This window comes from Rhodotorula paludigena, assembly GCF_050403205.1.
Source record: "Rhodotorula paludigena JCM10292 DNA, Rt_paludigena_JCM10292v1_ctg1, whole genome shotgun sequence".
NCBI lineage: Eukaryota > Fungi > Basidiomycota > Microbotryomycetes > Sporidiobolales > Sporidiobolaceae > Rhodotorula > Rhodotorula paludigena.
Genome location: NW_027481457.1, coordinates 608,280 through 635,668, shown reverse-complemented (window position 1 = coordinate 635,668; position 27,389 = coordinate 608,280). Strand labels below are relative to the sequence as shown.

The window sequence follows — 27,389 nt, the reverse complement described above, 5'->3', positions numbered from 1 at the left end:
ATCCTGCGCGCCGTGGTGCCTGCAACGCTGCGCGAGCTGTCACTGGAGACAGACATGCAGACGCGGGCCGACTCAACCATCCTTTCGGCGTTCACCCTTCTCGATTCGCCGTCGCTTTCTTCGGCAGCCCTCCGCTGCGACGCGCCATACCTGCGCAGCATCTCAAGGTCGCTTCCGCGCTGCCCGTCCTTCAATACCTGCGCCTCTCCTCCCTCACGCCCGGCCAATCCTGGGCGACGGCCTCGCCTGCCTGCATTTCGCTCGACGACCTTGTGTCCTCACTTTAGCCCTCGCTTCTCGAGGCCCGCTGCCTCGTCGGGACTTACCCGATGAGCGACATCATCGGTCGACGCAACAACGACGGGACCGAGTCGGCGACACTGGCCGTACTCACTTGCGGTGAGGACGGGGCAGTCTCGAAGGTCTCGTTGGGCGTCGGCAAACGGGCTGCGAAAGCCTGGCGGCATCTGTTACGAGTGCGTATCCTGCTCACCTACAGATTACGCGGAGGTTTCGCTCAACTCGAGGTTTGGCAGCTCATGCGTTATGGTCCGCAGACGGAGGATTCGGCACCAAAGGTTGAGTTTGCGATTGCCTTGTAGTCCGCCGTTGAAGCGGACTTGTCAGATTAGGGTACTAGGAACAACAGCAGTCTGGATACGACGTGTGGAGGGGGCAAGGAGAAGAGGGGGAGACTAAGAACGCTGAATAAACCCTGGGGATGACCGTGTACATGGTGAAGCGTAGAACGATATGGTTATATAATAAGGGGGAGACGACAACAGACTGCTTGAGTGACATGAGGGGTGGACTTCGTTGAGAAGCGCCTCGTTGAGAGGCGGGACAAGGGGGTTGACCCCTTAGTGGTGCTGGGCAAAGTGCAGGGGGCCGCCGAGCTTGCGCAGGCGCTCACCGAAGAAGATGAGGCCGGCAACGAGGACCGTAGCGCCGCCGACGATCGCAGCTTGAACTGCGGAGGTTGAGAAGGTCAGCGGAAGTCACCGTTCATGCGCGAAGGAGATAGGACGTACTGCCGAAGGAGACGTCGAAACCGGCCGACTCGCCCCACGACAACTGGAAGTAGCCGCACGAGAAGCCCGAGATGGTGCGGGCAAGGTTGACAAGGGCGGCAACCTCGCCTGATGCGGACGGGAAGACGTCGAGCGCGTACGCCGTAATGGCGACCGACGAGATCATGACGCCAACGACGTACATGCCCCAGCCCATGATGACGGCAGCAACGCTGAGCTGGCGCTGAAGAGCCTGGCCGACGATGATGAGGCCGGGGATCATGAGGAAGGCCGAAAGGAAGTATACGGGGAGACGGCACTCGGGCTTGAAGATGCCGTTGTGCTTGCGGACGTAGCGCGTCGCGACCCAGTCGTTGAGGAAGTGGCCGCAGAACTGAAATAGGACGGCGTCAGTCGAAAGGACGGGAGCGATTCAGGTGGAAGGGGACGACGGACCTCGCCGATGAGCAGTCCGACCAGGGGCGTGAAGTACAGGAACGACACAGTGCGCAAAGAGAAGCCGTAGCCACCCGCAGCGACAGGCACGCCGAATAGGATCGACGACGTGATGTTGATGCCAACAGCCCACCTTTTCGAGGAGACCGGTGAGTGAGATGTTTCGCGTGCCCGGTGAAGGCAGTCACGTACATGAAGGACAGTGCGTAGATGACAAAGACGGCCCACATGACCGGCTTGGTGAAGACTTCGAGCTGGCGCATGATCGACGGGAACACCTTGGCCTTGTACTTGCGCTCGCGGAAGCCAGTGACGCCGGTCAAGTTGAGGATGCGGCCGTAGACGCCACCAGGGCGCTCAGGCTGGACAGGGAGCGAGCGGTCGTACCAGGTCTCGTCGCCGATGACACAGATGGCGGCGAGAACGAGGCAGGAGCACGCGAACACGAGCCAGAGGACTGGACGCCACTGTCCATCGAGGCCGTCGACCATGAATCCTCCAAAGAAGGGGCCTGCGGAAGAGTCGAAGAGGTCGGGAGAAGGGCATCGAGAACAGATGAGGGCGGAGGTCAGCTTCCTGAGCCCTCTTCGTTGGCGGGAAGACTACAGGCACGTACCTGCGTATGGACTGCGACAGGAGAAAGCCGGGAGCAGGGCGGAAGGAAGAGCCGAGGAGGTCGGGAGAAGGGAATCGAGAACAGACGAGTGCGGAAGTCAGCTTCCTGAACACTCTTCGGGCACAAGATGACCATCTGCACGCACCTGCAGAGGAAGATGCAGACCCAGATGCCGATCTTGCGAGCTGGCGAGGAGGAGAGTGGTCAGCACACGTAGCAGGGGGGCCGGGCGCCGCCTGGAACGGCCGCCGACTCACCGTGCTCGTGGAAGAAGTACATGTCCTTGACGAACGTCAGACCGATGGTCTGGCCGGCAGTAAGGAAGAGCGAGGTGAGAGGGCGGAGGGCGTAGTACTGGTTGAACGAAGTGACGAGGACCGAGCCGAGAACCATGAGGGTGCCGAAGAGCTGCGTCCAGAAGAGGACGGGGAGGCGACCCCAGAAGTAGAGAGGCGGAATCCAGATGAGGCCGCCAATGCCGAGCAGAAGGACATTCCTGCGGGTGGGGTGAAGCGGTCAAGTCAGCTTAGCCGTTCCCGCACCCGCTCCTCTTGCTCGAGGGTCCAAAACGCACAGGTTACCAGCCTCGTTAACCTTGTTCGGCGAAAGACCCCATTCCTCCCCCTGCACCGGCAGCAAGGGGATACCAGCGCCGGACTGGAAGTCGCCAACGAATGCGGCGAAGGCAACCAGCAACAGGATCGCGGTCTTCTTCCATTCGGGCCAGTTCAGCGGGTCGCGCGGGTCGTCGGAAGGTTGAGGAACGAGGACAGTCTGCACGGAAGAGAGAAGAGAGGTCGGCGAATGTTGCGCGCTGAAGCCAGCCGAGCGACTTCGCTTGGGCTGCAAATGGAAGGCGGCAATACATGGATACACACGCACCTTGCCATCCTTGGCGGTCTTGAGGCCAGCAGCAGCCGCGTCCTCAATCACGAGAATGAGGTTGCCACCCTCCTTCTCGATCTCGCTGTCGGAGCGGTGGACGGCAGCGCCGTGCTCGCTGTCGGGCAGGTCGGACGCGTGCTTCTCGAGATCGCGAGAAGACATAGTGAGGAAGCCGAAAGCGCGTAGTGGTGAGAGGAGAAGCGAATCAAGCTGTGGATGCGAATCGTGCTGGTGAGCACGCGAATGTACAAAAACTTGCAGGGTCGTCGCCCGTGGGTCGATGAAAGCGCGGAGCCTCGATCAAAAAAAGCCACGAGCGGAAGGCGGAGAGGGAAGGGCCAGACTCACGAGTCAAGCGGAGGCTTCGTCGACTGACCACTTGTCGGTGGTTGAGGCTCGAGATCCTGAGTGCACAGCTTGAGGGAGAGCAGAGAGCAAGAAGCAGGGAGTCACGGTAGTCATTCGCGCATCCGGGCACGACGAAGAACAAGTGGAGGCCATGAGACGCCTGCCCTCCCCACAGCGAGCCCCGCTCGGAAGGCTGTTGTCCGGGGTCCAGGCCAAAAGGCCCTGATCGAGCAAATGGTGCCCCACCTTACCAGCAGAGAGCGCGAGAGAGCGAGCCTGAATCTCGTCGGCAAGCGGGCGGACTGATCTCCCGGCAAGCCTGGTCAGGCGAGCAGGGCAGTCACGAGTGGAGCAGGCCTGGCCCCCCTAGCGAGGTCGCCGCTTGTTGTCCTCCCGCCTGCCTCTTGCATGGGCACGCGCCGATAGCCGACAAAGGGAGGGAGCAAACCGGACAGGAGGCCAAGTCCCACGAAGCTCAGTCTCGGGCATTGCTCGCTGGAGAGTCGCAAAGCTCGCAACGGGTCGTGCTTTCCTGCTCAAGCAAATCACGAATTGTGGCGTAAGTCTGCCCTGGCCTTTGCACCGCTCTCGACTCGGGTTGCGAGTGGGGCGCCCCTTCGTCACCTGCACATGTCGAAGATGCTGCTGCAGACGCTGCTGGCCGTGCTGCTGGCTGCAGGGCTTTGGCGCGACCTGCTGGTCAGACTGTGCTCGCGCTAGACCGCTCCCCGCCCGACTCCCTCTCCGGCGGGTCTCGCGCCTCGAACTCGTGCTCGTTCGCACCGCTCTTGCCGCCCGCTATCCCGCTTGCCGTCAAGTCGCCATGTGCGTTCAGCATGGATGTTCGCGGACACCGCTAACGCTCGTCCTCCCGGCAGACCTGAATGCCTGGCTGTCCACCGGCGGCGAAGACGGCTCGAAAGGCTTCCTTGCCGGATCATGGCCGCAGCACTGGCCAGTTCGTTACGCTGGGTCGAAGCGGGACCATCGCCTGTCGTGGGCTGGCTTGATCCGGATCGACAACGCGACCTTTGAATTCCTCGGCGCACCGCTCTCCGGCGACCCATCCTTCGCAGACGAACAGAAGAGTGCTCGACAGGTCGCCTTCGAATATACTGCTACTCAGTCCATCTTTTCTTTTGAGGCAGCCGGCGTCCGCTTCAACGCCACTTTCCTGTCGCCTGTCACGCCGGAAGAATTGGTCCGGCAGTCGCTGCCCTTCTCGTATTTGACGGTCGACGTCTCCATTGAAGCGGCTTCGCGGCATTCGATTGCGGTATACACGGACATCTCCGGCGAGTGGGCGAGTGGCGAGAACGCCGAGCTGGTACGCTACATGACCCTTCTTGTTTCGCTTGCTGACTGTCTCTTCCGTCAGACGTGGTCGTACCAGAGCGCATCGCATGTCGGCATCCACTCGGTGTCGCGCAAAGAGCAAGTGCAATTCGGCGAAAGCGCGGAGCAAGCCGAGTGGGGACAAGCCGTCTATGCAACCGATCTCGTGCGTGATGCCCGGACTTGCCTTGCCCGCTCTTGCTCACATCTGCCGTCGGCAGAGAGCTGGAGTCTTTGCTGGCACCGGCCATGCGCTCAGTCTGCGCCGGGAGTTCCTCCAGAATGGGAGGCTGAGCTCAAAGCACGACACCGAGTACCGCAAGGTGCAGGATCGGCAGCCCGTGTTCGGCTTCTCGGTCAAGATGAGCGAGAGCCAGCCCAGTGCTACCTTCAGCATAGGCCATATCCGTAATCCTTACGTTGTGAGCTTTCTCCGGGAATTTGCATCGCGTTGTCTGACTTCGACACTGCAGAACTTCGTGACACCTGAAGGCCAGCTCGACCTCAGCGGACTTTGGACGACGCGGCATTCGCACTACACCGACGCACTGTCGTGCTTCCAATCTTCCTGGTCCGCCGCTTTTGACGAAGCGCGGCAGTTTGACGAGAAGGTTCGACGTGACGCTCGGCGAGCGTCCGGCGACAACTACGCAGCTCTCGCCGAGCTGTCAGTCCGGCAGGCTTTTGCGACATTCGAGCTCACAACCGGTGTCAGCGAGGATTGGAAGGAGGACAAGAACGGCTTGATGGCGCACCTGAAAGAAATCAGCTCGAATGGCGACATGACGGTACTTTCCTTTCCCTGCCTGCGTTCAGTGACTATCTCTGATATCAATTGGAATGCAGACGATCGACGTCATCTTTCCGCTGCACCCGCTCCTTCTCTACACTAACCCGAAGCTGCTCTCACTGCTGCTCGAGCCGCTGCTCCGCTACACGCACTCCGGGCTGTATCCGAACCGCTGGCCGGTGCATGATCTCGGTCGCTACCCGAACGCAACGGGCTACAACGAGGGGAATGACGAGCCTATGCCTGTTGAAGAGGCGGGCAACATGCTCTGGTGCGCTTCTCGCCGTACTTTTCATTTCCCCGCCAGTTTCTAAGGCTTTGTACGAGGCAGGATGGCGCTCGCTTACTACCAACTCACGAAGGATGCAGTCTGGGTCGAGAAGCACTATGAGCTGTTCAAGCAGTGGACGGCATTCCTGCTCGATGACGGGCTCGTACCGGACGAGCAGTTGAGTACCGATGACTTTGCGGGTGCGTGAACTTTCTTGTCCGGGCGGGAAAAATGATTGACCGCGGGAACTTGCAGGCACACTGTCGAACCAGACGAATCTCGCTGTCAAAGCGATTGTCGGCATCGGCGCGATGGGCAGACTTGCACATGCGCTCGGCAGACTGACCGACCAAATACACTACCGTTCTGCTGCGGAGGTGCGTTTTTGCACGCGCTTGTTGCGCTCGGATGGGATAATGAAGCCTTGTACGCCGCGCAGGCGTTTGCGACAGAATGGCAACGCATGGCTATCACTGATAAAGGCGGCTCGCGACATGCCAAGCTCTCTTACCAGGACGAAGACTCGTGGGGGACGCTCTGTGAGTCTCAGTACTCTTCTACACACGCTGAGGTATGGAGTCAGATTGTTTCGCTTCGCTTATTTCGCTCTTTGGTCTCGCAGATAACTTGTTCGGGGACCGTGTGCTCAACCTGAAGCTATTCAGCCGGGACGTGTACCGCAATCAGAGCGCTTGGTACCGCACTCAATTGGAAAAGTACGGTCTCCCGCTCGACTCCCGTCACAAGTGGGCAAAAGTAAGCGCCTCTGGCTTGTCCTCCCCTGCGCAGCTCTCTGACCCGCTCGGTGAACGCACAGAGCGACTGGGCTGTCTTTGCCGCTGCGTGCGCCGTCGACTCGCACGGTCGCGACCTTCTCATCGACCCGCTCGTCGACTATCTGAAGGCTGGAAAAGTGGATGCACCGCTTCCTGAGTGCGTACCTTGCTTCACGTCATGCTTCGGCGGGCGACGCTTGATGGACGCGCTCTGACCCGCATCCCCGCCCCTCCTCTTCCCTTCCGCTAACCCCTTGTGAATGGCAGCCTGTACGAGACACCCAGTGCCGAATTTCCCGGTCGCGGGCTCGATTGGCCTATCTACTTCATTGCTCGTCCCGTCGTCGGCGGGCACTTTGCCCTGCTCGCGCTGGAAAAGCTGAATAAGGCGAATGGTGTCAACGAGGACCCGTTCCGCGGCTGACGGCGGGCGGGGTCGGTCCGTCTCTGCCGGCCATCTTTGAAGTGCCAGAGGAGATGCGGCTTTGTATTCTCACGGATTGTGGAACACGACAATTGCGTGCCGCAGCCTGCAGGACAGCGGGTCATTTTCGATTCGCCTGCGCCACGAGACGTCCCCCAGCTTCCGGTCTCTCTGCTTGTCTTGTTGCTTCTTTCTTGAGCGACCGGTCTGTCGATCGGCTCCGGAGTCCGCCGCTGAACCCTTCTTGGTCTTCCTACTTGACTTGCTGAAGCTTCTGGCAGACTTGTTCTGGTGACACTCGGCAGAATTACCTTGCAGAGCGGCAGAGCACGCTAAGCGATTATTTGCCGAACGGAAAACTCTGAGGATGGCGACTGTGCGGTATGCGCGTCAGCGGGTGTTGACTGCCTGTGCGTGCGCGGAACGAAACCCACTCACCGATGACCAGCACCGCCTCCTCGCGCAAGCTGCGCTGCAACACCCTCATTCAAGCTGAGTTGCACGCATCCTGGTCTACCTCGGCTGGCGAGGCGGGACGTAGGAGGTCGAGTAGGGACAGTCGACTTTGCCGCAGTCTTCTTGCTTCGTGCGCCAGTCGGCGGAAAAGGAGCAGGCGAGCGTGCAGGAGGACGCGGCAGAGGCGGTACTGCGCATTTGCATTCCACGCAAGGTCAGCAAACTCTATGGGAATGCAGAGGACGTCAGACGACGGACGTGCAAATGGCCGTCGAGAATCCGAATGGTAGGAGGCGAGAAGGGGAAGAGCGAGGTGCAGCTCGGCAGGCAGGCAGGCTGAGCTGACGGATAGGAGCTGTGTCGCTGCGCACGTCCGGTCGCGGTCCGGCCTCGCGTGAAAACGGGGTCTTCGACTAGAGTCTCCTGTCTGCACCAAAGCGGAAGTACCGCGGGACACGGAGAGTGGAACAGCCAGAGCCGCAGGAAGCAGCGCCGCTCGAGCGGACAGCGGAGACAGAAGCGCGTGCAGCGGTGTGAGAGAGCCAACAGCGAGGAAAGGCAGCGCGGAAGCGAACACCCACGCTGAGCCGCGCAAACCGCTGTCTAGGACAAGAGTACATGCATTGCGGGGTGCTACTAAGACGAGAGAGGAGAGAGAGGGAGCCAACACAAGAGCCGAGGGGAATACGGGAGCCGGAGAGGCGATGCAAGGAAAGAGGAATGACGCAGCGGGAACAGCTGTGAAGCGTCCAGCGCTTTATGCGACGTTCAGCAAAGGCTTGAGGTACTTGGCAATGAGCTGCCACTCGGCCTTGGAGCTGTTGAGAAGAAGTGGTCAGCAGTTGACGATGAGCCGGATTCGGCGAGACGTACACATCGTCGCGGAACGTGCTCTTGAGCACGTCGATTGACTCGCGCGTGATAAGCGAGACGACCTCGTCGTGCTCGTCGACTGAAGGGGTTCGTATGCCAAGTCAGCGGCAATCAACTGAAGAATGCAAGAAAGGACGCACAGTGACGGCCGAACTGCTTCGCGCTCTCGTACGAGGCGTGCTCGATCTTGACAGCAACACCAGCACCAGCTTCGTGCTTCTTGACAATGTCCTTGGGCTTGTGGTTGATCTCGAGGCCGGTGCTGCAAAGGGCAAACGTCAGTGAAAGGAAAAGGTGAACTGAAAAAGCGCTCGGAGACGTACACCTTGCCGAGCGAGATGATCTCCTTCTGCTTGGTCGTCGGGTCGGTCTTGACAACAGCCAAAGGCGTCCCGACGCGAAGATTGCCGTCCTCGATGTCGCAACCGAGAATGATGGCTGAAGAAAGGTGCGACCGTCAGTCTCGCATTTCTCTGGGAGGGAAACAAGCGAGAGACGCACGGTCACGCTTAGCGAAGCACTGGAGGATGCGGAGGCGGCAAGGGAAGACAGCCTTGCCGACGAGCTCGGCGCGACGGTTCTCCTCGTTGGCCTTCTTGTAAGCCATGAACTGGTCGAACAGGTGGTAGATAATGTCGGCTGGAGCAAGGACACTGTCAGAAAGCCACGCCACACACAGAGCCGAGGCGAACGCACCCTTGAAAATCTTGATGCCAAGCTTGTCTGCCTGCTCCTCAGCGTCCTTGTCGACCGGAACGTCGAAGCAGAGGATGACGGCGAGTTCCGGCGCCTTCTCGAGCATGGTCGCGCAGCGCATGACATCCTTCTTGTGCACGGGACCGATGTTGATGCCCGAGACCTGCGACACAATAGTCAGCGATGACAAGAGACGAAGGCTTGTCGAGAAGGCGCACCGGGATCTTGACGGCGTCCGACTTGAGGAACTCGAGGAGCGCCTCGAGCGAACCGAGCGTCGACGCCTGGACAAAAACACCGCGGCCGCTCGTGTCGACACGGGTGAGAAGGTTCGTAAGGTCGCTCATGACCTCCTCACGCAGCTCGTCCTCGTCGTCGTCCTCGCCGCAGACGAGCAGGCGCGAACCGGCAATTGCCTTCTCGAGGTCCGGCGCAACAATCTTAACACCCATGGCGGCCTTGATCGACTTGTGGTGGACGTACTGGCCCTGCACATCGGTCGATTGTCAGCGAGGCGATCTGGACACGCGCGGAAAGTACGAGCGGACCTTGATGCGGAGCTCCTTCATGGGCTGCGGCGTAAGCAGTGCACGGACTTGCGTTACAATGGCGCCGTTAAGACCGCAGAGCACAATCTTGTCGCCCTCGTGGAGGTAGCCATTGACGAGGACGACATCGATCGTGGTACCGAGACCCTCAATGACCTTGACCTCGAGGACAGTGCACTGAAGCGTCGAGATGTACATGAGGTTGCCGGCCATACGCTCCTGAGTGAGCTTGACGAGAAGCATAAGCAGGTCGGGCACGCCCTCGCCGGTGTGAGCCGAGGTCGGGACGAGCGAGACGTTGCGACCGAGGTTCTTGTTGTCGTAGTACGGGACGGCGTTCAGACCCTGCTCGGCGAATGCGACGACCGTGTCCGACAGGCGCTTCTCGTATTCGCGCTGGACGGCCTTGTTCTGCTGGTCGAGCGTCTGCAGGAAGCCACCGTCCTTCATCGGCTGCCAGCCATACAGGCGGTCAATCTTGTTGAGAGCGACGATGAAGGGCGTCTTGCCATCACGGAGGAGGCGGATTGACTCCAGCGTCTGCGGCTCGAGGCCGTGCTGCAAATGGGACGAGGTGAGCAGGATGTCTCGAGCGAATAACCGGGCTAAACAGCGCGCACCATGATGTCGACGACTAGGATAGCGATGTTGCAGAGCGACGAACCACGCTGGCGAAGGTTGGTGAACGACTCGTGACCGGGCGTGTCAATGACGAGGAGACCGGGAAGCTTGTACTCCTTGAGGTCGGCCTGAAGGACGAGTGCATTAGATGTGACTGTCTCGCTGCAAAAACAAACAAACGAGCACGCACGTCGCCGAGCACACGAGTGCGCTTCTGGATGGCCTCCATCGGGAAGTAGGTCGCGCCGATCTGCTGCGTGATACCGCCCGCCTCGCCCTCCTGGACGTTGGTAGCACGAATCTTGTCGAGAAGCTTCGTTTTGCCCGTGTCGACGTGGCCCATGATGACGCAAATGGGCGAGCGGAGGTTCTCCTTGCTCCGCTCGGCGAGGGCGGCCTCGTCGCGAGCGAGACGGCGCGCCTTGGCCTCAGCCTTGCGCTTCGCCTCTTGCCGCTCCACGGCCGTCATGCCGTCCTCGTCCGAGTCATCGTCCGAGTCGTCGGAGTCGTCGGAGTCATCCGAGTCGTCGTCCGAGTCGTCCTCCTCGGACGAGGACTCTTCGACCGGCGCAGCCTTCTTGCCCTTGGCAGCGGGTGCAGCCTTTCCAGCCGGCTTAGCTGCAGATTTGGTGGCTGCAGCGGTAGCGTTGCCGTTCGCAGCTATTTGGGCAATGAGTGAGCGGAAGTCGCGGTTTGCGCGTCGAAGAGGAGACGCACCCTTTGATGAGGAGGCCGCCTTCGTAGCGGGTGCCGCCTTCGGCTTCTCCTCCTCCTCTTCCTCCTCGCTGCTGCTCGCGTCCCAACTGTCCTTGACATCCTCCTTCTCCTCGGCCGGCTTCTCGTCCTCGGACGAGGACGCATCCCAGCTGTCCTTGACGTCCTCCTCCTCCTCCTCCTTCGCCGGCTCCGCAGCAGGCTCCGGAGTTGCCGCAGCCGGCTCGGGCTTCGCCTCGCGCTCGGGGCTCGCGGCCTTGGACTCGGCAGGCGAGGCCGTCTCGTCCTTCTTGCCGGGCGCACGCTTGCGCGCGCCGTACGACACCTTCTTCGGCGCGTCAGCCTGCTGCTGGAGCCCGGCGACGGCGACGCCGCCCGAGGCGAGGAGCGCCTGGCGGCGGGCCTCGGCGGCGGCGCGCTCGGCCTTTTGCTTCGGCGTGAGAAGCTTGCCCTCACGCTTGAGCTGCTCCTTCTTGGCCTGCGTGCGGTGGGTATATTGCGTCAGCAAGTCACGCAACGATCGAAAAGCTAGAAGCTGCGCGCACCTTCTCCTTCTCCTTCTTGCGCAACCGCTCCTCCTCCTTGAGCCTCGCCTCCTCCGCCGCCTTCCTCTCCTCCTCCTCGATGCGCTCGCGCTCCTCACGCTCGGCCCGCTCCGCCTCCTCGCGCGCCTTCTGCTGCGCCTCCATCATGGCCCTGAGCGCCGCGAGCTGCGCGCCGCCGGGCCCGCCCTTGCCCTTCTTGCCCGCAGCCGCAGCCGGCGCTGGCTCGTCCTCCGCACCGGCGGCAGCGCCAGCCTTCTTTTTCTTCTTCTTCTTGTTTTTCGACGAGGCGCCGCCTTCGCCTGCGTCGTCCGCTGCATCGTCGGCGTCTCCGTCAGCGGGCGCCGCGGCAGGAGGGGCCTCGGCGGCGGGAGCGGGTGTCGGCTCCTGCGCTTTCTTCGCAGCGGCCTGCGCCTTCTTCTTCGCCTGTAGGAGCAGGCGCATGAGCGTGTGCGCTCTTGTCGGAGGGAAAGCAGCGAGGCAATGATGTGGCATTGACTCGCCGCTCCTCTCGAAGGCGGCAAGATACGCACCTTCTCCTTCTCCTTCTTCAGTTTCTCCTTCTCCTTCTTCGACAGCAGCCTCTGCAAAAAAGGAAACGTGAGCACGGCGTAGACAGAGTGTGAGCCAGGAGAGCGAAAGACGCACGGTCGGCGCGCCGTCCTCGTCCTCGTCATTGTCGGCAGCAGGAGCAGGTGCAGGCGAAGCAGGCTTGGGTGCAGGCTCGTCAATCTTGACATCCTTGACCTTCGCCGCGACGGCCTCGACCTCGTCGTCGCTGTCGTCCTCGGGCTTCTTCTGCTGCTGCTGCTTCTTGTTGCCGCCCTTCTTGCCCTTCTTGCCCTTGGACGGGCCAAACTCCTCCTCCATCCAGTCGTCGGTCGCCTCGACCGCGCCGCGCGGCGCTGCCAGGTCCGGCTCGTCCTCCTTCTTGTCGTCGTCGCCGCCGTCGGGGACGAAATAGTCGTCGTCGTCGACGCCCGCGGCGCCCTTCTTGCCCTTCTTCTTGTCCTTCTTGCCGCCCTTCTTCTGCGCGGCCTTCTTGGCCATGGCGAGGAGGCCGTCCTCCTCGTCACTGTCGTCCTTCTTCGGCGCCGGTGCGGGCTCGTCGTCCTCCTCCTCTGCGTCGTCGTCGCCGCCCTCGACCATCATGCCCGCAAAGCCGCCGAACGCGCCTCCGCCTCCGCCGCCCTTGCCCTTCTTGCCGCCCTTGGCAGCCGGGCGAGCAGTCGGCGAGAAGTCGTCGTCGTCCGAGAGGTCGCCTGCGGGGGTCGCATCGCCCGGGGTGCCGACGGGAGAGGCCTTGGCGGCCTTGGACTCCCTGCACAGCCACGTAGCATGGAGAGCGCGGGTGAGAGATCGGCGAGAAAGGGGAGACGAGGCGAGGGGAGAGCGTCAGCTGCAGCTCGCCACGAGCGGGACAGGTGAGGGCGGGATGCGCACCAGAAGGCGTCGTCGTCCTGCGGCTGCTTCTTGCCGCCCTTCTTCTTGGGAGGCATGGCTGTCGTCGAGGGCGAAAGGGCGAAAGAAGAGCGAGCGCAGGTTTCTGGCTGCAGCCACTCGCAGGTGCTCGGGCTGGGCGGAGAGCGCAAGCGTGTACTGTAGAGTCACAGACTTGCTTCGGCCGCCCTCGCTGGCCCAAATTTGCCCCGTGGCGTGCGGCCGACTCGACGCTCGCCTCCACCTTTCTCGCTGACGCCTGACTTGGCTTACTCGCTCACAGACGGTCGCGCTAGCTAGTGCACCTTTCTATGTGGCACGATAGGCTTATGCCGCAGCGACAGATGCTCGTAGTGGCCTTGGCGATTTCGCTCTCCTCGAACAAAGGGGCCTCCTCTGTTCACTCGTTGCCTGCTAAACCAGCTGACTTGACACCTTGGCTGTGTACACGTTCTACTCTCTTCCTGAGCTTCTGCTCCCGACGGGAGGGCGCGCCCGCTGACGCTGCGATCCAGCTTGTTTCAAGCACCCGCTGCCTCCTCGAGACTCTCTGCGGCCCAGTCTCTCGCTCGACGCTGCACAGACACCAAGCCATGTGACTTATGATCCTTGTTGCGCTGCGCTTTGTCTGCATCCTTGTCGGGCCCCCACCTCGCGACCGCCCGCCATTGTAGGCCTCACGCGCCTAAAGCTTCCCCTTCTTCTTGCCAATCTCGTCGTAGAAGAGGATCTCGACCTCGGCGACGAGGCCTGATGCGACGAGGTCCTGGAACGGCTTCTGCTTCTCTGCGAGCGGGACGCGAGGATGGCGAAGGCGGGGACGAGCGAGGTCAGCGGGAGGGACACGTCAACGGCTGAACCAGCGGGCTTGCGGCTTAGCAAAATGGACGACGTACTGTGCTCCTCGATGCCGCCGAGGTCCTGGTCGTACTCTTCCACGAGGCGGAACTCGTCGCCTGTTGAGACGAGCGGAGCGAGAGTGCAAAGAACAAGAGTCAGCTCGTGTCCTGCCAAATTCGGTTCAATCCGAGCAAGCCGTCCGTGTCGAGACACGCCCCGTGCACCCTCGTGGACGCCCGTCCGCTCTAGCAGAGGCAAGCGCGGGTTGACCGGTGTCTTCGCGAGGCCATGTGGGGCCGTCCCCCTCCGTCGCTCCCCCGTACGCGAAGCCAGACAAGCGAGCGGGACAGAGGACGCACCGTGTCGCCCGCAGCGGTACGTGTGAGTGTACGGCTCCTTGTCGCTGTTGGCGTTCTCGATGCACGCGAGGAGGTACTTCTCGACCTCGTCGCCCTTGCCCGGCTTTGCGAGCGCGCGCGCAAAGACGAGGGTGACGCCGGACTTGGGGGGCTTGAGCGACATGGTCTGGCTGGCTGGAGGTGAAGAGGCAGAAGGAGAGTGTGTCCGAGGTCGCGTTCGCCGACTCGATTTCGGCCTCCGGGGTTCAACTGCCGAGGCTGACTGTCGCATTTCTAACTGTTCCGTGCGACTCTCGGACTCATCAAGTGTGTGCTGGCTGTTGATCAGGCTGTGCTTGGGCGCGGTTCATGCTTTGACGCTCTCCCTCAATCGCGATGCCGGAGGTTGCTGCCGTCTCACGGCCACGGCAGCACGAGAGGGGCCATTGGAGCGCACAACCTGTAGGCGCTGTGACTGGCAGCATCACAATCGCGGCGGCGCTCGGGAGGCTCGGCCTCTGCCGCGAAGGCCTCAAGCTGCGACTTGGCCCTCTTACTCGAATCTCCTTGATTCCATGCTTCTGCTGCGGTGCGGGGCGTACCCAGCTGCCGTCCGCGTATCTGCAGTAGGAAACGTGGGCAGGGTCCGATGTCGTCGGCCTCTCGCCTGTGCTGGCCCATGCGAAGAAACGCTTTACGGCACTTCTATCGACTCTACTCCTGCAGACCCTGCACGACGAGCTTCTGAACAGCGTCGATGTCGTTGCTAAGCTTGTCGTTCCTCTCCCAGGCGGCGATCATGTCGCGCCAGTCGGCCCACCACCAGCGATGCGTTTCTGCGTCACGCGAGCCGGCCGGCAGGACCTGCATCCACTGCGGATGCCGATTCAGGGTGGGTCAGTGCGTTCACAGCATTGAGTCAGAACCGCTGTGACGAGATTGGAGACGGAACACACCGGCTTCTCGACAATGTAGTGCAGGACCGCAACGCCGTCTCCGCTCCGCTTGTTCCTCTCCCTCCCCTCAAGCCCCTTTCCGCCCTCCCCGTCGCGCGAAAACCACAGCTCGGGATGAACCCATCGCAGCGTCTTGATCGCGTTGTAACGCCAGCTGATCGGCATCCACTTCCCCGTGAACACCTCGCCGAGCAGGTCCTGGTCCGGAAGCGCCATGGACGCGACCGTCGGGGATGTGTGCAGGTAGTGCACGATGCGGTTGTAGAGCGCGGTTGACGGTGCCAGCACGACAAGACCGCTGTTGAGGAGGCCGTATGTTCGCTTCGTGGAGACAAGAGACACGGGAAGAGGAGGTGCGCCCGGCTGCTGCTGCGAGTACGTGTAGCCGCAATTGGCCGGGCAGCTGTGTGATCAAGGATCAATCGAGATGCTGTGGCGAGACTTTAACAGGTACACTCACCAATCTGGCTCGTACCAATCCTGGTTGAGAGGATTGCAGATGCAGCTGTGATTCGCGGCAATCCAGTCGCCCGTTGGCAGGATGTCGTCGTCGTCAAGAAGGTTGTCGATGTTTGAGAAGACGGTCATGTCGCAGTCGAGAAGCACGACACGCTGTCGGAGACGACGTCAATACGACAAACGCGACGAGGCAAGCGCGTCGCCTCACCTCATACTCGTCCAGCGAGAAGGCTTGCAGCTTGGACCAAGTGTCCTTGAAGCGCTCAGCAATGAGTGTCATTTCGCCCATCGGCTCGAGTAGCTCGATCCGCTTGGTTTCCATGCCAAGCGACTCGAGGAGGGCGAGATGTTCCGACGGAAACGACGGCGTCGTCAGCACGACGAGCGGGTACTCCGTCCCGACCTGCTTCATCGTGTGGTCGAGCAAGAGCTGTGGGCGATGCACGGAGGTCAGGTCGCGTGCATCGGGCGGCGGCGATTGCACGCGGAAGTGAGGGCGGTAGGAGCGCGCACCAGGCCAGGGAGGTACTTGGCGTTCGTGAGCAGCGTCACGTACGCCTTCCGCCCGGTGCGTGCCATCTCGACCCGGCAAGGAGTGGCAGTGAGAGCGCGCCGGCGTTGGCTCGCGGTGCGACTCCGATCAGGAGGCGGCAGAGCGGCCGGCACCCGGCTAGTCCGGATCTCAACGCCGCTCAGGCACGGCCATTGTGCTGATGAGACACGGACGGAAGGGCGCTCGGCGAGCAAGTTCTCTTGGGCGCACGAACGCTGTCACACCGACACTCGCGCACGGCTTGGCTGTTCACACCTCAGACAGAGCGCTGCAGAGCTGCAGTCTATCGGCCCAGGGACCGAACCTGCACGAGCTCCGCGCTGTCCGCACCCCGCACGCACCCTTTCAACCGCCGACGCGTGCAACCTTCCGCTCGTGACGGGGGCACGAACAGCGCGGCGAGCGCACGCACGGGATGGGCGTAGCCACGGGACTCCTCCCCCGAGCGCGGCGGGCGTCGCACTCGTCCATCTCGTCGCTCGCGGCCTTTGCGCCCGCTCCCTCGGCCGCCTGGCGCAGGCCGTCCCGCGTCGCGCTCGTCCTCCTCGGCGCGCTCGTGCTCCTCACGACGTCGGCACTGCGGATAGGCGGGCCAGCTGCGCTCGTTGAACCGCAGCCCCGGCACGAGACCGGTATCGAGGCGCAGCTGGCGGGAGATGTGATGGAGAGTCAGGCGGCACCAGCAGAGCCTCCGGAGCCGGCGCCAGCACCACGACCACAGTACTACCCTGTCGACATGTCCTCACAGGGGAAGGTCGCAGCCGAAGCGGCGGATGCGGAATCTGCGGAAGGCGAGGAGGTCTCTGCGGCTCCGCTCGGCGAGGACGAGTTGGCGCCGGGCTCTCTGGTCGATCCGCAACTGCCAGTGTGCAGGAAAACGGTCCTCTTCCGCTTCGCCGGTGCGGCCCCTTCACCTCCATTCAGCAAGACGACTCGCTGACCTTCTCGTCCCCATCGTAGGGCTGCACGGTTTCGGGTCCGAAGTCTCGCTACTCCTCCGCGTTGCCTCCGTCGCATCACACTACGGCTACAGCGTCGTACTCGACTCGTCCGCCTGGAACTACGGCTCCTGGGACGACTACTTCGAGCCTCTCTCCTCGCCGTTCCCCGTCTTCTCGCAACCTTCGAAAGGCTCGAAACCCTGTCGACCTCCTCATCCATTCACCAAGCGCTTCAAGATGGCTCTGCGCGAAGGAGAACTCGCCGAGCTCGGCTCGCTCAAGCCGGGCAGCGCCGCCTTCGAAGCGTTCGAGCCGACCTGGACGCACCGCGACCATGTGCAGTGGCTCGCACGCGACATGGACGGTCTCGATGCGACCTTCCTTCACTTATTCGCGCACGCACCGAGCCTCGACGCGCTCCACCGGCACGACCTTGACCTGCTCGGGCGCGAACAGGCGGGGCGAGCGACGAAGCCGCTGTTCCTTGCGCCCGAAGTTACGCTCCCGCCAGTGCACGAGGCGGGCTTCGCCGAGCTGAGCAAGCTTGCGCAGCTCGTCTGGAGGCCGAACGAGCCGATCCAGGAATCGGCTCGGTCGCTAGAGCGCAGGCTCGCATTGCCGTCCAGTGTGCAGGCGGCGAAGAAGACGGCGGCGGATCTGCTGATCGGTGTTCACGTCCGGTGCGTCTCAGTCAAGTGCTTACAAGTGACAAATGCTCACACTTTGGTCCGCAGACTCGGCGACAAGTTCCTCGAGACGGACCGCATCGGTCCCGTCGCGTACTCGCCAGACCTCGCCACCCCCTCGTCCACCCCGACTGCCATCCCCGGGCTCTACAACGACCTCCTCACCGCGTACTTCACCGCCGCGATCGATTCCGTCCACTCGCTCCTCTACCTCCCCCCGATCGCACGGCACCTCGACCCGCTCACGACCGACGCCGCGCGCATCCGCACGCTCCTCGCCCTCTCCGCCCTGTGGTCCAACCCGCCGGGCCAGCCGCCCGCGAAACCGACGCTCGTGCTCATGTCGGACGACGACGCCGCGGTCGAGGCGTTCCGGCGCCACCCGCTCGCGCGGAGGTTCCGCATCGTCGGGACGTCGGACGTGCGCACGAGCGTGGGGCCCACCGTCGCGGCGGCTGGGGAGGTGTCGAGCGCCGCAGTGCAGGGTGCCGCACCCGATGGCGAGCAGGAGCTTGAAGAGGACGTCGACGACGTCGTCCCGACGACAAGGCGCCGCGTCAAGCGCTCGAAGGAGAAGGGCCGCCGCGCGAGCGCGCAGGAGGTGATCAAGGCGCTGAAGCACGGACACGGGCGCGCGCACGGGGAGGGGCGGGTCGCGCATGGAGGAATGGCCGGGAAGGCGGGAGGGAAACGCCAGGGAGACGGGCAGGAACTGCCGGCAGGCTTTGTGCGTCTCGCCCCCTCTTTGCGCTTCGCTTGACTGTGCGAGCTGCGTCAGCTGACTCGTGTCTGTCTCGGCTCACTCTGCGCGCAGAACGAAGCCGCGTTCAACTCCCTCCCGCTCTCGTCGCGCATCGCGTCCGCGCGCGTCTTTGTCCGCGACGTGACGGTCCTCGCGCGCCGCTCGGACGCGCTCGTCGTCACCGGGTCCAGCAACGTCGGGAGGCTCATGATGCTGCTGTGGGAGGCGGCGCACCCGCCGCAGGAGGGCAAGAGGCGCGAGCTGCGCAGCCTCGATACGCGGTGCGTCTCCCCGCTCTCGCTCTCCGTCCGGAAACGCAGCTGACAATCTCGTCGCAGCTGGTTCCCTACCGCCCGCTTCACCTGACCTCCGATCCTCCCTCCTCCTCTCGCTCTTCCCCTCTTACAACGGGTCTCTCCGGTTTCTCGCCGCACATATTGTCCACCACTTTCTCCCCCTTTTGATTATTCTCTCGATTACTAGGCACATACCCGCGCCCACCTTGTTGCTAGACATACCCTCTCCCCTCGTTTGCTCGTCGCATCGTCTCCCCCGCTTGGATACCCTCGGCCCCGCCGCGTGCTACGCTCTCCCCTCCTAGCTCACATAGACGCGCCGGCGCAGATTTGCAACCCTGAAGTATGATCAGGTCTCGGAAGAGAGGCTGAAGCACAGGAGGATAGAGGATGCAACAGAAAGCAGTGCAAGCTTCTTAAAGGCTCTTCCAGCAATGCGACGCTCTGTGATGCAAGTTATACTCGTTACAACAATCGATTCGGAAGAGGGCGGTGCGGCGACGGGCGGAAAGGTGTATGGAGGATGGAGCGGACTTCTAGTCGTCCTCCTTGGGCGGAGGCGGGCCGCAGGGCTGGAGCATCCTCTGTTGGCATAAGCATGGTCAGTGCGGCTCGCTGATCGATGGCATGCCCCGCCGAGATGCCTAGTCTCGGCCAAGGCAGGTAGGGTTGCGACGCACCTCTGTCAGCTCGAACTTGACCCGCGCGGTCGCCTCCCCGTCGGCGATGGAGAGGTACTGCAGCAGGCCCGGGTGGCCGACGATCGAGCTCGAGGTGTCGCGGTGCTGGTTCGTGAGCCACTCGCTGTGGTCGCACGGAGGGGAAAGGTTAGGAGGAGGAGGGGAGCGGAGGGGAGAGAAAGGGGACGCACTACTTGGTGATGTCGGCGTGGCCGGTGCCTGCGTCGGTCCAGCGTCAGTATCAGTGGCGATGCCTCCGTTGCACCTGGCGCGCCCGCTTCTTAGAATACCAGCACGCAGGACAGCGAGAGAGTGCCGACTGACCGGTGTAGCGGGCGTGGAGCTGCGCGATTTGCGCGTTGGCCGTATGCCTCAGGTCCGACTGTGAGACAGTACGAAGAGACGTAGCCGCGGTTCAGGGGTATGCACAGGGCGGAGGGCGGACCGAGAGATGAGGACGACGAGGGGGAGGAGCGGACGAGTCAGCGCGGGTCCTTGCGACTCGGCTGAATGGAGACATGCTGCGTACCATCCTGCTTGCAGTCTCTAGCTGTTCGCTCGCCCCGTCGAGCGCAGTGAGCGAGGTCAGCTTCTCCGTCGACTTGCACTTGGCGAGTTGATCTCCGCCCCGCTGCTCGCACTCGCTCCCAGCAGCTCGAGCAGAGCCAGTGCCTCCGCAAAATGTCCGACACCGACCCCACCGCCACCCTCGCCTCGCTCTCGTCGTCCCTCTCGACCCTCGAGGGCGCCCTCGCACCGCTCCTCGCCAAACCCCTCGACGACCACCTCGACGGCCAGGACCCGCTCGTCCAGGCCAGGATGCAGATCCTCGCAAGCTACGTCGTCCACGACCTCATCTGGGGTGCGCCCCTTCCCCTCGCTTGCCCCCGAGAGACTCGAGCTGAGCTTCCCCTCTCTTCCCAATGCACAAATCATCAGTCTACCTCAAGACCGCAGGCGTAGACCCCGCCACCCACCCCGTCATGGCAGAAATCGTGCGCTGTCCGGACCTCTCGCCGGCACGAGCCATGTTGTTGACCACTGCCTTGCCTTCCTCAGGAGCGCCTCAAGGGCTACTTTGGCAAGCTCAAGGCTGCGCAGTCTGGCGCACCCGCAACCACCGAACCCGCCGCCTCTGTCTCGCGCCGTGCGTCTCGCCGCTCTCTTCCGTCTCTCATCCCGCCAACTGACCCGCGAGCGCCGTCCCGCAGCCCGCATGGCCGTCGACAAGCGCGCCGCGAACCGCTTCATCACCGCCGCCATCTCGTCTTCACGCCCTGCCGTCGACCCGGACTATACCCCTACCGACGGAGAGGGAGAGGCTGAGGCGGGATCGTCCGGGACGCACATCCGGTTCGACGAGGGCGAGGTCGAGCGGTTACTTGAGGACGAGGCGGGCGGCGAGGAGGGTGCGGAGGAAGCGGAGGGAGAGTCGCAGGTGGGGAAGAGCGTGAGGAAGGGAAAGAAGCGCGAGAGCGAGGGCGGCGCGGCCGAGGAGGACGAGGGCGCGCAGGCGAAGGGCAAGAAGCGCAAGGTGCTCGATCCGTTCGCCGGTACGTTTCTCCACCGTTCCTCTCCCTCTCTTTCTTCTGACTCACAAGTCTCGTGCGCTGCAGGCTACGACCAGCCGAAACCCTCTCCGCCCGCTTCCTCCACCAAGAACCCCGCGACCAAGTCCTCGCGCCGCCGATCAACCGTCAATGCCGAAGCAGCAGCAGTGCCAGCAGCGGACGAGTCGTCCGCCGCCGGCTCGCCTGCGCCCGCGGGCAATGCAGGCGCGGGGCTGAGCAAGAGCCAGAAGAAGAAGCTCGCGCGGAAACAGCAGGCGGCAGCAGCAGCGGCGGCGGCGGCGGAGGGTGCTGAGGGCAAGAAGCAGTAGACGGGTTAGCTGCAGCATATGGCTGTTCCTACATTCATGCGAGTGTTGTTCTGGTGCTTTTAGACCGTGCGCCTCAGAAGCAGTGACAGCGTGAACGTCTCCTCGCTCGCTTCCTCCTCTTCCCCTCGATCTCGCCCATCATCACGCCCGCCCGCCTTCCGCTTTTCAACTAAGACAGATCCGTGCAGCGAGTGCTATAGGGGAAGCAGTGCACGGCGCAAGTTGGCAGGCCTGATGTGTCGCGACGCCCACCTCGTCGTCTTGATCACGGCTCTCGATCGTGCATGCTCGCACGGGCGAGAAGTTCGAGGGCCCTTGCAAGTTGCCCTTGTCCGCTACTCGACGTCCCCGAACCCATCGATGCTCGAGATGCCCGGAAGCCGGCCCTTCGATCTTGACATCGAGACGACGTTGACAACCTCGGGCCGCGACGTTGCGATCCTCGAGAGTCGCGCGCGTTTCATCAACGCTCTTCGTCGGCCGGGAGCGCTTCTCGTCGAGGCTAAGCGTCACTGCTGCGATCTTTGATGCGGTCACTGCGCATTCACGCGCTCGAGCGACAGGGCGACATCGCTTCTTGCTCTTCTTCTTTCTCCTCCTCCAGCACGCGCTTCTTTGCCTTCGCAACCCAATCAACCTAAATTACACAACGACCATGTCCAACTCTGACAAGTTCACCCAGGACGACGCCATCGTGCGTTCCTCTCTCTCTCTTCGTCGTCGTTGTCGTTCCGACCAGCCCTCCGATACTTACGTCGTGTCTCCTCTCCCCCTTCGCGCAGGTCGCCGACGACTCGGTCCCCCAGCAGGCTGTCGGCGTCCTCGACGGCGACGACGAGACCCTCCCCTCGGACGGCAACTACGAGTCGGTCCGCGACAACCAGGTCGGCCAGGGTCCGTCTCCCTCTCGCTCTCCCTTTCCTGTCCCGCGTCCCCCTCGCTGACCGGGCTTGCTGACAATGCAGACGAGTTCGAGAACGACGAATTCGACGGCGTCCGCAAGGAGAACATCCTCGACTCGAGCGAGCGCTCGACCCGCGGCAAGACCAACTACGCCCAGGCCGACGACGAGGCCGACCGTCTCGTCGACAACGTCACCGAGGCCAACGGTGCGCTCCTTCCCTCCTGCTCCTTTGACCCTGCTTCACACCCGCTGACTCGCCTGCTTGCTTTCGCAGTCGGCACCTCGCGCATCGCGTAAGCGTCGCCAGCCGTCTCTGTACCACTTCATCAGCTTCCTCGCGAAGCGTCGGCGCGTGTGCCTATCCCCCTCCCGACGCACAACCGTACCGTTACACATAGCGCTGTAATCTAGCAGCTGTCGTCATAGATCCGCGCGTCGAGCTACGAGAGTCGTTTCCTCGGGTTTGGTTGCTTCCGCTTCTCTTGCTCGCGCTTGCTCGCCTTCATCTCCTCTGGGACTGTCTATCAGCCACATGTCAGCGCTATGTCTTCGCTGTCTCACCCGAATCGTTTATGGCGACGCTTGACTGAACCTTATGCGAAGCCTTTGCGCAGATTCACCCGTCCTTGTTGTGGCGCGGAAGTCCTTACTTCGCGCACTTCTGCCTTGAGCGTTCTTAATCTGCGTGCGTCCCTCGCGAGTCAGTGGCTGGGGATGTGCACGGTTCGTGACCGCGGAAGAGCGCTCCCGGATCGACAACAGGTTTCGCGACATCTCGACGCGGAACAGACACGCAATCGCAATGCATCTCCTCACGCTGCACGTCCTCCCATCTGCGTACGCCGGTTGTCCGTCGTCCTCCCTCCCGCCCGCCCCGCCGCTCGAGCGCTACGTCGTCCCGCGTGCCCGGAGCTCCTTCGCGTACTCCCAGAAGTCCCACGAGAGGGTGCCCCAGCGCGTCTCGCGGACGACGCCCGACTCGCCGTGGCGTCTGACGGGGATGCCCTCCTCGCGCGCGGAGCCCTCGAGGACGGCGAGTGCCTGGTGCAGATGCTCGCGATGGTACCGCGAGAGGCTCGAGTCGTTCATCATCTCGTCGACTTGGACGACGCTCGGGAACCAAATCGAGCGAGGTGACCTGCCCATAGCCGTGCTGGCGGGTTCCTCCGCCATTCGAAAGAGACCTCCAATCACGATTTCGATGGGACCCGTGATGTCGATGTTGAAGTGAAAAGCGCTGCCCGAGTTGGGCGCACTGGCGTGTGCTTTGTCGGCGAAACCTGGGGTGCAGAGAAGAAGCGGAACATGGTGACCAAAGTTGGCTAGAGTGGCGGGCGCCGGGTCTTGAAGGAGCACTTGAAGGCAATCGAGCTGGCGGAGGAAGTCCGAGTCGAGGGCGGCAGACCACGACCCGGTGCTCTTAATGGCGAGGGCGCGGAGGCAGGGGAGCTGCCGAGGAACGAGGTATCCACTGAAGTTGCACCCCGCGTGCGCATCCGTGGCGAAATCGAGGGAGACGAGATTCGAGAGCGGACGCGCAGAAGGGTTCAGCAGTACGGGTACGCCAATTGCGAGGTGCTTCAAGCCTGCATCCAAGCACCCATTAGCTCGAACTCCACAAGGGCACAGGGTGTGCGGAGCTTTGAGTGCACCCGGCTTGCCCCATTCATACAGGAAGACACTTCGCCTCATGCGAGGGCCGGCCTTCTCGAGCTCCAGGACTTTCAGCGACTTAAAGCGCTTGCAGACCTGACGCGCCAGTCCGAGGAGGTCGGGATCCGAGACGGTAAAGGCGGTCTTGCGCGTGTGCACCCCGAGCATCTGCGCGTGCTCGGCGAAGTCGGCAGGCAGCGGCGGGACGACGATGGCAATTTCTTTCCAGAGAAGCGGCTGCGCGATGCTGCAGAAGCGCTTGCTCGCGAGGCAGAGGCGGTACAGCGCGGAGTAGTCGTTGTGACCGTCCGGGAGGAGCTGGCGGAAGATCGCGATGAGGAGCTCGTCGGGGAACTGGGGAAGGGTGGAGGGGGCCATGTGGTGGTCCAGCCTTTCCATCGCGAGCGCAATATACGGCACTCGATCCGAGTTCGAGCGAGTGCAAGGAAGCGAAGAGGCAGCAGACATGTCGTCCGCCCCGCATCGACGGAAGTCCACGGACTCTCCGCTTGACACTAGCGAGCCTCGGCGGCAGAAGGGGCGGCGCCTGAGTGTGTCTGGCAGCCTATCGAGCCTTCGCTGATAGCATGGAGCTCGATGCTGCGATCAAACAGTCCAAGCGGGTTGAGAAGGTCAAGCGGATGCGAGCCTGCACGGCGCGTTGACGGCGCGCAATACCTTGCGCTCACCCACTCTACACCCCTCCGTCTGCGCGCTCCTGCTCCCTGCGCAGCCTCCGCGCATACTCCCAGAATTCGGGCGATACGAGCGTGTCGTCCGCTTCGCCCTCTGCGCCGCCCCACCACCCAAGGCGCACCCCGTTGCGCGCGCACGCGTCTTCGAACGCCCGCACGCGCTCGACGACGTCGACGTCGGCTCTGCCGGCGGCCATGACGAGCTCACGCGGGAGAAGGATCGAGTGCGGGACGGGCGCGTGCTCGGCGCGGAAGGCGTCGAGGAGCTGCCCGAATGCTGGGAGCTGGTACGAGCCGGTGTGGAGTTTCTCGGCCGTGTCACCCAGGCGGAGGCGTGGCGAGTCGAGGGTAATGTTTCGCGGAAGAGGTGCGGACGAGGTAGGATCCAGAACGGGAGGGTGTAATTGGAAGAGAAAGGGCGGCGAGACGGATTGACCGTATTTTGCGACAGCGTCGGTCTCTTCAGCGAGGGTCTGCACAAAGTCGAGTTGCGAGAGGATGGCGGGAGAAAGGGTCGGGAAGAAAGGCGCGTCTTCGATATTTTCGCGCAGGTCGGAAAGGTACAACGCTTTTAGCGAGGGCAGGTAGGTCGGGCTGAGCCAGGTGGCGAGGAGATCAGGATCCAGGCGGACATCCTCGAGGTGCAGTGCTTCGAGGTTGTGGAGAAAGACCGGGTCCGAATCGTCGATGTCGGCGCAGACGAGCGACAAAGAGCGGAGCCCTGCGGAACGCGGCCCGGTCAGCTCTTGAGGTTTCGTACTTTGTGATGCAAAGGCCGTAAGAACGGACCAGTGTAGTCTTGCAGAGACTTGAGGTTGATCTGTTGCTCGAGGGAGTCGAGCCGCAACTCGGTAACCTCTGGTAGTAGAGAAAGAGCCTCGACGCCCTCTTGCAGAGTGAACCAACCCTTCTGGCCGGACCAGATCCCTTCTGGCGAGACGTGGTACGTCCTCGCGCATCGTCGCAGCCGCTCAGGTTGCGCCAGCGAGTCGAGGCGGCTGCGCTCGTGGACACGCACGAAGCGCCAGAGGAGCGGTTGCGCGAGTGCCCGCATGCGCCTCGACACGCTGCACAGGCTCAGGAGAGCATTCTGCCGCGCGGAGTAGGCCTTTGGCGAGTAGGCGGGCGGAGCGACCTCCTCCAAAATGCGCAGGACGAGTTCGTCGGGCAGCAGGTCCATCGAGTCAGTGCGAGTGCACTCGTCTTTGGCAAGCTCAGCAGCACCGACTCGTGGCAATGTGAGCGGGCGGGAGCAAGAGCTGCCGCAATTCCGTCGCTCAACCTCGAACAACTCGCTCGAATCGTTTAGGCAGAGCCGATCTGACGCTGGCCAGTGTCATCTGCACTTGCTGTACCTCGCTCGACTGTCTGCACCCGTGCCGGCTCAGGTAAGGCGGCTCGTGCACGCCTTGGTTCTCCCGTCCTCTCCGTCGAAGCTGCAGCTTGTCAGACTCGAGCAGAGCCCTTGCTAAGCTTTCAGACGCTGCTTTCAGCCTAGTTTGACCCGCTGCTTGGCTAGGATATTCCGAGAAGCGCCTTGACCTCGTCTGCGGACGAACGCGTGCATCCCTTCTCTCCTTCCTTTCTCACCCACAACCGCTCCATTCGGCACTGGAGATGGAGCAGACCCGTCAGAGCGCAACCAGAAACGCCCAGGCGTCTTCCTCGGGCCCCCAGGTCTCCATGCGCCTCCCAGACGAGCTCGTCTTCCACATCCTCGACATGGTCAATGCCGAGCGCAAAGGCTGGAAGAGCATCATCGAGTGCTCCTACGCCTCCAAGGCGTTCCACGAGATGGCCATGCGGCTCCTGTGGGCGCACCCGCAGATGATCATTGAATGGCAGACCGGAGACCGCTTCGTCGTCGGCGCGATGGCGTCCGGGCGGCACACGCGCCGCCTCTGGCTCAGCGCGGTACAGGAACACTCGCTCGAGCGCGGTACCGCCGCCATTCGCTTCATGCCCGAGCTCGAGGTCCTCGATGTCTCTGGGAGGATGCAGAACAGCATGGGGCCTCTCGAGGATTGGCTTGCGTCTCCCAGTACGCGCAACTATGCACAACAATGGGGAAGTGCCGCTGACTACACGCATCTGCAGAGCTCAAGCACGTCGTGATCGATCGCATTGCCGTCCTCCCGCTTCAGCGCACGTCGCTTTCTTCGTCCCTCGTCAGCCTTGATCTCGGCGGCATCGACTACCTCGACATCGGCGTCTTCTCCGACCTTCTCAGTAGTGGCGTTTTCCCTCAACTCCGCGCGCTCGCGTTGAGCTCTTTCAGCAACCCTGCCAGGGACGAACACCAGCCGTCGTTCCCAGTCTTGCCCGACGCCTTCCTCGCCCAGCTCGACATGCTTCAGGTCACCCCGTGCTCTTTCAAAGCGCCCGAATTCGACGATAACCTCCCGAATAAGGTACCGCTCTTGACTACGCTCGTCATCGGCGACGGATCCGCCTCTCCTCCCATCGCTCCGACGGTCACCTACCACCTGGCCCTCACGCGCCTGGATTCGTTGTTGCCGCTCGTCAATCCTGAATTCCAATTCGATGTCGATTTGGACGTCATCCGCCTGGGGCTTCTTGTCCCCGCTCACCCCGACTATCGCCCTCGCTCGCTCTGGGTCATGCCGCAGGCCTTCGAAGAGATTCTGCTCGCTAGGGGCGCCGAGTGGACGACTGCGATCGCCAACATCGTCGCCATGGCCGACATGATGCAGTTGCCGGGTACGCGCTTCACCGCTAACCGCGTTCCGACGCGGCGCGAAACGACCGCCGGCAGCCTCTCGTGGGACTTCTGGGAGTACGCGAAGGGTCTCAGGGCGCAAGGGAGGACGTAGGGGCGCGGCGAGACGACGAGACGACGCTGTATAGGCTTGCCCTGACCGGCTCACGACTTGCGACTGCGATCTGTTCCGCAGTCAGCCCTTTCGCAGAGAGGTTCACAAGCGAAGCGTGCTCTCGAGCTCTGC

General features: G+C 62.7%; 12 protein-coding genes across 12 annotated transcripts; 5 read left to right on the top strand and 7 right to left on the bottom strand.

Moving 5' to 3' along the window:
• Positions 1 to 860: 860 nt before the first annotated feature.
• On the bottom strand, positions 861 to 3,129 carry JCM10292_002126 (uncharacterized protein; the record flags this gene model as incomplete). The annotated part of the gene is made up of 9 exons (XM_076645547.1): positions 861 to 970; positions 1,032 to 1,404; positions 1,467 to 1,599; positions 1,659 to 1,977; positions 2,083 to 2,093; positions 2,228 to 2,267; positions 2,340 to 2,578; positions 2,657 to 2,856; positions 2,965 to 3,129. The coding sequence occupies 9 exons, from the start codon at positions 3,127 to 3,129 to the stop codon at positions 861 to 863; spliced, it is 1,590 nt and encodes a 529-aa protein (XP_076509074.1).
• An 81-nt stretch (positions 3,130 to 3,210) lies between these two features.
• On the top strand, positions 3,211 to 6,911 carry JCM10292_002125 (uncharacterized protein; the record flags this gene model as incomplete). Its single annotated transcript, XM_076645546.1, has 13 exons — positions 3,211 to 3,239; positions 3,995 to 4,140; positions 4,194 to 4,642; positions 4,694 to 4,816; positions 4,872 to 5,072; positions 5,124 to 5,438; positions 5,497 to 5,711; positions 5,772 to 5,911; positions 5,967 to 6,088; positions 6,151 to 6,250; positions 6,334 to 6,467; positions 6,529 to 6,644; positions 6,755 to 6,911. 13 exons carry the CDS (start codon positions 3,211 to 3,213, stop codon positions 6,909 to 6,911), a joined length of 2,247 nt encoding a protein of 748 aa, XP_076509073.1.
• A 1,213-nt stretch (positions 6,912 to 8,124) lies between these two features.
• FUN12 (translation initiation factor eIF5B) lies at positions 8,125 to 12,860 on the bottom strand (the record flags this gene model as incomplete). The annotated part of the gene is made up of 15 exons (XM_076645545.1): positions 8,125 to 8,185; positions 8,241 to 8,319; positions 8,381 to 8,502; positions 8,564 to 8,678; positions 8,742 to 8,879; positions 8,937 to 9,099; positions 9,155 to 9,424; positions 9,485 to 10,042; positions 10,105 to 10,233; positions 10,296 to 10,738; positions 10,823 to 11,297; positions 11,365 to 11,787; positions 11,895 to 11,945; positions 12,010 to 12,682; positions 12,805 to 12,860. 15 exons carry the CDS (start codon positions 12,858 to 12,860, stop codon positions 8,125 to 8,127), a joined length of 3,756 nt encoding a protein of 1,251 aa, XP_076509072.1.
• A 626-nt stretch (positions 12,861 to 13,486) lies between these two features.
• JCM10292_002123 (putative quinol monooxygenase) lies at positions 13,487 to 14,163 on the bottom strand (the record flags this gene model as incomplete). The annotated part of the gene is made up of 3 exons (XM_076645544.1): positions 13,487 to 13,587; positions 13,698 to 13,757; positions 14,001 to 14,163. 3 exons carry the CDS (start codon positions 14,161 to 14,163, stop codon positions 13,487 to 13,489), a joined length of 324 nt encoding a protein of 107 aa, XP_076509071.1.
• Positions 14,164 to 14,693: 530 nt separating this feature from the next.
• Positions 14,694 to 15,973, bottom strand: GNT1 (glucose N-acetyltransferase; the record flags this gene model as incomplete). The annotated part of the gene is made up of 5 exons (XM_076645543.1): positions 14,694 to 14,852; positions 14,936 to 15,338; positions 15,396 to 15,547; positions 15,603 to 15,824; positions 15,908 to 15,973. The coding sequence occupies 5 exons, from the start codon at positions 15,971 to 15,973 to the stop codon at positions 14,694 to 14,696; spliced, it is 1,002 nt and encodes a 333-aa protein (XP_076509070.1).
• A 389-nt stretch (positions 15,974 to 16,362) lies between these two features.
• On the top strand, positions 16,363 to 18,682 carry JCM10292_002121 (uncharacterized protein; the record flags this gene model as incomplete). The annotated part of the gene is made up of 5 exons (XM_076645542.1): positions 16,363 to 16,846; positions 16,908 to 17,568; positions 17,623 to 18,301; positions 18,389 to 18,597; positions 18,655 to 18,682. 5 exons carry the CDS (start codon positions 16,363 to 16,365, stop codon positions 18,680 to 18,682), a joined length of 2,061 nt encoding a protein of 686 aa, XP_076509069.1.
• A 466-nt stretch (positions 18,683 to 19,148) lies between these two features.
• On the bottom strand, positions 19,149 to 19,824 carry YSF3 (U2 snRNP complex subunit YSF3; the record flags this gene model as incomplete). The annotated part of the gene is made up of 5 exons (XM_076645541.1): positions 19,149 to 19,196; positions 19,293 to 19,416; positions 19,484 to 19,511; positions 19,617 to 19,674; positions 19,822 to 19,824. The coding sequence occupies 5 exons, from the start codon at positions 19,822 to 19,824 to the stop codon at positions 19,149 to 19,151; spliced, it is 261 nt and encodes an 86-aa protein (XP_076509068.1).
• Positions 19,825 to 19,973: 149 nt separating this feature from the next.
• Positions 19,974 to 21,171, top strand: JCM10292_002119 (Sas10/Utp3/C1D family protein; the record flags this gene model as incomplete). Its single annotated transcript, XM_076645540.1, has 5 exons — positions 19,974 to 20,154; positions 20,232 to 20,287; positions 20,352 to 20,439; positions 20,504 to 20,845; positions 20,909 to 21,171. The coding sequence occupies 5 exons, from the start codon at positions 19,974 to 19,976 to the stop codon at positions 21,169 to 21,171; spliced, it is 930 nt and encodes a 309-aa protein (XP_076509067.1).
• A 655-nt stretch (positions 21,172 to 21,826) lies between these two features.
• On the top strand, positions 21,827 to 22,372 carry JCM10292_002118 (uncharacterized protein; the record flags this gene model as incomplete). Its single annotated transcript, XM_076645539.1, has 4 exons — positions 21,827 to 21,865; positions 21,954 to 22,065; positions 22,137 to 22,280; positions 22,350 to 22,372. The coding sequence occupies 4 exons, from the start codon at positions 21,827 to 21,829 to the stop codon at positions 22,370 to 22,372; spliced, it is 318 nt and encodes a 105-aa protein (XP_076509066.1).
• A 591-nt stretch (positions 22,373 to 22,963) lies between these two features.
• Positions 22,964 to 24,106, bottom strand: JCM10292_002117 (F-box protein; the record flags this gene model as incomplete). The annotated part of the gene is made up of 2 exons (XM_076645538.1): positions 22,964 to 23,661; positions 23,728 to 24,106. 2 exons carry the CDS (start codon positions 24,104 to 24,106, stop codon positions 22,964 to 22,966), a joined length of 1,077 nt encoding a protein of 358 aa, XP_076509065.1.
• A 316-nt stretch (positions 24,107 to 24,422) lies between these two features.
• Positions 24,423 to 25,603, bottom strand: JCM10292_002116 (uncharacterized protein; the record flags this gene model as incomplete). The annotated part of the gene is made up of 2 exons (XM_076645537.1): positions 24,423 to 25,144; positions 25,213 to 25,603. 2 exons carry the CDS (start codon positions 25,601 to 25,603, stop codon positions 24,423 to 24,425), a joined length of 1,113 nt encoding a protein of 370 aa, XP_076509064.1.
• Positions 25,604 to 26,106: 503 nt separating this feature from the next.
• JCM10292_002115 (uncharacterized protein) lies at positions 26,107 to 27,257 on the top strand (the record flags this gene model as incomplete). Its single annotated transcript, XM_076645536.1, has 2 exons — positions 26,107 to 26,464; positions 26,521 to 27,257. The coding sequence occupies 2 exons, from the start codon at positions 26,107 to 26,109 to the stop codon at positions 27,255 to 27,257; spliced, it is 1,095 nt and encodes a 364-aa protein (XP_076509063.1).
• Between the last annotated feature and the right edge of the window lie 132 nt (positions 27,258 to 27,389).